This window comes from Gekko japonicus, unplaced genomic scaffold (assembly GCF_001447785.1).
Source record: "Gekko japonicus isolate JY-2015 unplaced genomic scaffold, Gekko_japonicus_V1.1 scaffold2079, whole genome shotgun sequence".
Taxonomy (NCBI): Eukaryota; Metazoa; Chordata; class Lepidosauria; order Squamata; family Gekkonidae; genus Gekko; species Gekko japonicus.
The window spans coordinates 180,538-186,537 of NW_015175426.1; the positions used below are offsets into that span (position 1 = coordinate 180,538).

The 6,000-nt window shown below is 46.8% G+C and overlaps 1 protein-coding gene across 1 annotated transcript in view; it reads right to left on the reverse strand.

Annotated features, from left to right (window-relative positions):
- Nucleotides 1–6,000, reverse strand: part of ATP2A1 (ATPase, Ca++ transporting, cardiac muscle, fast twitch 1) — a 53,640-nt gene that overhangs the window by 21,449 nt on the left and 26,191 nt on the right. Inside the window, exons 11-14 of the mRNA XM_015425811.1 lie at nucleotides 3,383–3,549; nucleotides 3,198–3,286; nucleotides 2,040–2,142; nucleotides 803–934 (exon numbers count right to left, since the gene is read on the reverse strand). Coding sequence (XP_015281297.1) covers nucleotides 803–934; nucleotides 2,040–2,142; nucleotides 3,198–3,286; nucleotides 3,383–3,549 — 491 coding nt within the window. The remainder of the gene's footprint in view (nucleotides 1–802; nucleotides 935–2,039; nucleotides 2,143–3,197; nucleotides 3,287–3,382; nucleotides 3,550–6,000) is intronic.

Sequence of the window (6,000 nt, forward strand, 5' to 3'; positions counted from 1 at the left end):
AGTTTATACTGGGTTGGATCCAACCAGCTTTTCCACTGGCACAAAAGGGAGGGTTCCCTTGAACCACCCCAAAAAAGGTGTTCTGGGGATCATGGGACAAAAGTTATGCAGGACAGGGCCTGTAATAAAGAGGAGAATTGGGTGATATTAAGTGAGAAAGCTGGCTGGATCCAACCCAGTACTTGGCTCCTGCTTGCGTGTATCAACTAGCAGGTCCACAGCAAGTAACTTTGTGACAAACACACCCAGAGTGAGGGAGTGGCTCTCAACATGAAACAGCAAAACCCTAAATCCAAGTAGTGTAGTATGTTAAATAATGTTAACAATATATGATCATTTTTGAATAACACGTACATGCCATGTATTAACTGGGATAGTTTGTACTTCCTGTTGATTCCCCAATGGAATCCACGTTGGTAGTAGTTTAGGGGAAACAGGACACCTAAAGAAACAGCTGGGAAACAAAATTATAGCCATGCCCCTTTGCACTGACCAATCCCAGAAGCAAAAGCTGGGAGCAGCTTTGCTTCACACCGAGCAACTGAGCAGGACCTTGTGTTCATGGTTTTCCTTATAAGTAAAAAAGCTAGAGAGATATCTTTTATATTTAAGAGGCCGAAAGTTCGGGGAGCATGCCTGAAGAGACCAGGTCCCCAAAGGCCCATTTTACTGTGGCTGCAGCCCATCAGAATCCAATTCCTGATCTGTCTGTGTGTCGACAAGCAAAGGGGTAACTGGCTGTACCGAACTGTGCAACAATACAGGGCGCTGGGGGGGACAGCCACAGGGAAACAGTACTTACGGCGTTGCAAGCATTGGCTCGGTCCACCTTGGAGAGGGTCCGTACATCTGTGTTGAAGACGTTCATCTTCTCAACCAGACACGTCAAGGCGACCTCAGTGGCCTCACCCACCTTCTCATAAACACCTTTGGACTGTTAGAAGGAAGAGTTACAGTTAAGCATGATGTGTGGAATGTAGTCCACAGCTGCAGCGAGCGTGATGGGAGATCTGTCCTCACGCCGAGGTCCAAAATGGGAGCATCACCTGGAATGAGCATGTTCCACAGACATAAAGAATTGGCTCACACAGACCCTCTGGTCTTGGATGCATTTGGTATTAAACAGGGCTTTTTTTGTAGAAAAAGCCCAGCAGGAACTCAGTAGCATAATAGACCACACCCAACAGCAGAAGCTCATTAGCCTATTAGGCCACACCCCTGACAGCACAGCTCATTAGCTTATTAGGCCACACCCCACATTCCCAGAACTGTGGTCATCCAGCCACGCCCACCTTTTGCTTCTTATTCTGTTTACCTTGTTTGTTGTCAAAACCCAGGGCTTTTTTTGTAGCAGGAACCCTTTGCATGTTAGACCACACACCCCTAATGTAGCCAATCCTAATGAGTTCCTGCTGGGCGTGGCCAACTCGGGAGCCAGCCGGAACTCCGTTCCTGTGCGTTCCTGCCCCAAAATAGCCCTAGTATTAAATCCCCCCTCCAAAAAAGGTGTGCACTTTTTATTGGGACTAGTGTCCTTTTTTACAAGGATACTTTTTTTTTTTACAAGAGCCCTGACCTATCTCGTCAGATCTCAGAAGCTAAGCAGGCTTGGCCCTGGCTGGTATGTGGGTGGGAGAGCACCAAGGAAGTCCAGGGTTGCTACACAGAGGCAGGCAATGGCAAACCACCTCGAACATCTCTGTTGGGGTTGCCAGAAGTCAGCTGCAACTTGAAGGCCAAAAGGAAAAGGAAAAAAAAGCAGCTGCCATGGATCCTGCCAACGTCTCTGCTGGTGAAAGAGAGAGGAGGGCTCTTTTCAACCATCAAAAAGGACACACCAGCAGTTGTGGAACAAGCGTGGACAAAAGCCACGTGGTAGGGAGTTGCACCGAGGAGGGAAATTGGGTGAGAGCAAAAGGATAAGCTGGTGAGATCTGACCTGTTTTCAAGATAAGCCACAGTGATTCAAGGTTGCCCTGACTAGCAAGGATCTTAAACTTGGAGGGAGAGCGGATATGAAGAAGGAAAGAATTGCTCACCTCGTTGAAATCCAGAGAGGAGTCGTTACAGAGGGCACAGATGGTAGCAAGCTCAACGAGACCATCGTAATTTCCAGTGTTCACTTTCTTATCATTCTTCAGGCTGTAAAAGGAAATGGTTTAATATGATTTAAAAGACATCAGAAATCATCTTTAAAGATAGTACACACACACACACACACACACACACATAAAAGCAGACAAAAGAGAAAAGTTTGCTTATAGCATTTTTATTCTTGAATTGTATAAACTGCCTTTAGACTGTTTCCTGGGCCTCTTCTGGGAGAGGCCAAATTAAAGATTAGGGGGTTCAACAACCTGAGGAGTGACATACTTCTGTGGTGTAAAATCAAGTAGGATTTTAAAGGGTCTTGTTTATCCCTCAAGGTGTAAGATTGCGATAACTGGACCATTTTAGGGGTCATATTTGAGATCACTCACAGGATATGACATTTAAGTAAATAAATAGAGCACTGGGCTGCCCCACAGATCTGTTGTGCTTCAGAAAATGCACCATAAGACCCAAAAGATGGTCTTGGGGCAGCAGATCTGCTACATTGGCAAGGTTAGGTTGGTGTGGACCCGATTAGTAGTCTGGATGGGAGACTGCAGGCAGGGCCAGAGAAGAGGAGGATCCACGTATGAAAAAAATAAATATTTTTGACAACAACAAGAAGAAGAGATTGGATTTATACCCCACCCTTCACTCGGAGTCTCAGAGTGGCTTACAAGCTCCTTTCCCTTCCCCTCCCCACAACAGACACCCTGTGAGGTAGGTGGGGCTGAGAGAGCTCTGAGAGAACTGCTCTTTCAAGGACAGCTCCGACAGAACTATGGCTTGCCCAAGGTCATCCAGCAGCTGCAAGTGGAGGAGTGGGGAATCAAACCCGGTTCTCCCAGATTAGAGTCCACACACTTAACCACAACACCAAACTGGCTCTGGGAGAAACAAATGGAACCACAACAGGCATCTCTAGACTGATTGCCGGGCCTATTATAGGAGAGCCCAAATTAAATGTTAGGGGGTTCAACAACCTGAGGAGCTTGATATTACTTTGAAGTAAAATAAATCAGGATTTTCAGGTGTCTTGTTTATCTCTCAAGGTGCAAGGCTGGAGTAATAGGATTGTTTTAGGGGCTAGATGTGGATTCACTCACACTTCTCCCTCAGGGGCATAGGTGGAGCCGGTGATTGAGAACTCATTCAGAGAGCAGATGTCGCCATCCACTTTATCAATGACGAACATCTATAGAAAAAGGAAGAGAGAGAAAGAAGGGTCAGCATCCGAACGAGCGACACAAGCTGTGACCTCTTGGTAGGGAAGGAAGTGACAACCTCTCACCTTGCAGACGGACATCTGGTTGGTGGTGAGGGTGCCGGTCTTGTCGGAGCAGATGACAGAGGTGCAGCCCAGGGTCTCCACAGAGGGCAGGCTTCTGACAATGGCGTTCTTCTTGGCCATACGGCGGGTGCCCAGGGCTAAGCAGGTTGTGATGACAGCGGGAAGGCCTGAGGCAGAGAAAGAAGAGGAAGGGGAGATGAGAAAGGAAAGTTGGGAAAAGGGGGAGCATTCAAGCAGGTGTTTCCAAATCATCCCATTCATATAATCCAATCCTCCTTCAGTTCTTAGGGTTCTTACCACATGCAGCTCTACTTCTTGCACAGATTTCATTGGAAAGCGTGCATCGGCTAGAGCAGAGGTGTCCAAATTCATTAGTTATGAGGGCCGGATCTGACATAAACGTCACTTTTTTGGTCTGGGCTATGTGTGCTATAAAACGTAATGCCAGGTACTGGAGATATAAACTTTATAAAGGACACAGGCAAACCCAATTAACAATATTAATTTTTTACTCAAAATACAAACACGCTTAAAACATGAACACTCTTACAGTATTTCCATAAATAATCTCCCTGATGCCCACCCTCCCACTTCCATCGCCCATTACTCATTAGCACTGAGACAATCAGTGCTCCCCCTAAGCTGTGGAGTCTCGTGAGCAAAAAAACTACTTTGTTAGCTGCTGGCATTAAAGTTTTGAGCAAGCGATTTGGCTGCTGCATAAATTAGTTTGCTCTGGAGCCCTCCTACCTGAGCTAAGACAAAAATGTCTGAGCCGGAGGCTAAAAGACTGTGAGCTAGCTCACATGAACTCAGCTTAGAGGGAACACTGGAGACAATATACATGGACATAATGCACAGCCTCTGTCATCTGGCAATAAAGGTAATGACCAGTTGCTCGCGGGCTGGATAAGAGACCCATGGGCTGCTTCCAGCCCACGGGCCATATGTTTGACACCCCTGTTCTAGAGTCCATCTAGCCCGCTGTTTTTAAATCTCACCCTTCCTCCAAGGACTCTCAGCTCAGAAGTAGGGATAATGCCTCCCATATAGAACATTCCAGATTCATTCTGCTGCTACCTGTGCCAAACAGCCATGCCTCAAGCAGTGTTCCCTTTCCCTCCAGCCTCAGATAGCAGAACAGGAATGGGGAAGATCTTGGGTTGGATCCAAACACTGGTAAAAAGGGGAAGAGGGCCCTACCAAATAGTGTAGGCTAGGGTTCATGGGCCTTGCTTTGACAAAAGCCATGTGGTACTGCAGCTGTACTAAGGATGGGAACTGGATGAGACTGAGCGAAAAAGCTGGAAAGATTCAACCCCTTGGAAACCGGAGTGTTGTCAAAGTATCAGCCATTAGAGCAAGAGGTTTAGCCACTGATTGTTTAATTCCTTTGCTAGAATGAACCAAAGTCTAGCTCGAGAATAAGCAACCTTTTGGGCCCCAGTGCCAACCCCCCCCCCCCCATCCAACGTCTACTTGTGATGATGCTGGTGTGCCAACAAACAAAACAGAGGGAGGACAGAAGCCAAAGGTTATTCTGGTCTAGATGTACCAGGAGCAAGCTCAGCCCCAGGGGGGTGGTCGCCAACTCAAGGGCTTACCTCAAACCCCTGAACGGAGAACCACCCCCACATGCGGGGCAAAATGGTCTGGACTGACTTTTCATCTTTCTAAAAAGATCATCTCAAACCAGGGTTTGGAAAGATCAGAGAGCAAAGCAGGGGAAAACACAGAAAGCAGACGATTAGAGGTACAGCATCCTGATGTTACTAAAAAAACAAAACAGCTTCAGTCCAGAGCAAAATCTTCTCACCCTTTCTTTTTTTTGCTGTCCATGCTTGATTGTATCTAAGAAATAGCTTTGAATAACTTCAGTAACTGCACATTGAGATTTTAAAAAAATAAATAAATAAACAGCTATGCTTTTTCATGTACTATTGTATTATTAGTAATAATTAATTGTGGTCAAGTCATAACCGACTTATTGTTGACCTCTCATGGGGTTTTCAAGGCAGGAGAGGAGCAGAGGTGGTTTGCCATTGCTTTCCTCTGCAGCATCTCCCTTGGCGGTCTCCCGTCCAAGTACTAACCACGGTCCACCTAGCTTAATTGACAAGCTCAGGTTAGATCCAGCTGGGCAGCCGTGTTGGTTTGAAGCAGCAAAACAAAGTTTGAGTCCAGCGGCACCTTTACAACCAACAAAGTATTATTCAAGGTATGAGCTTTTGTATGAAAGCTCATACCTTGAATAAAACTTTGTTAGTCTTAAAGTTGTCGCTGGACTCAAGCTCAGGTTAAAGGTAAAGGTTCCCTTGCTCGAAAGCCAGTCGAATCCGACTCTAGGGTAGCGGTGCTCATCTCCGTTTCAAAGCCGAAGAGCCAGCGCTGTCCGAAGACGTTTCCGTGGTCATATGGCCGGCATGACTAAACACCAAGGCGCACGGAACGCTGTTACCTTCCCACCGAAGTGGTCCCTATTTATCTACTTGCAATTTCTTGCTTTCGAACTGCTAGGTTGGCAGGAGCTGGAACTAGAGACGGGAGCTCACTCCGTCATGTGGCAACCCAGGTCTCGAACTGCTGAGCTACCGACCTTCCACAGCCTGCAGTTCAGC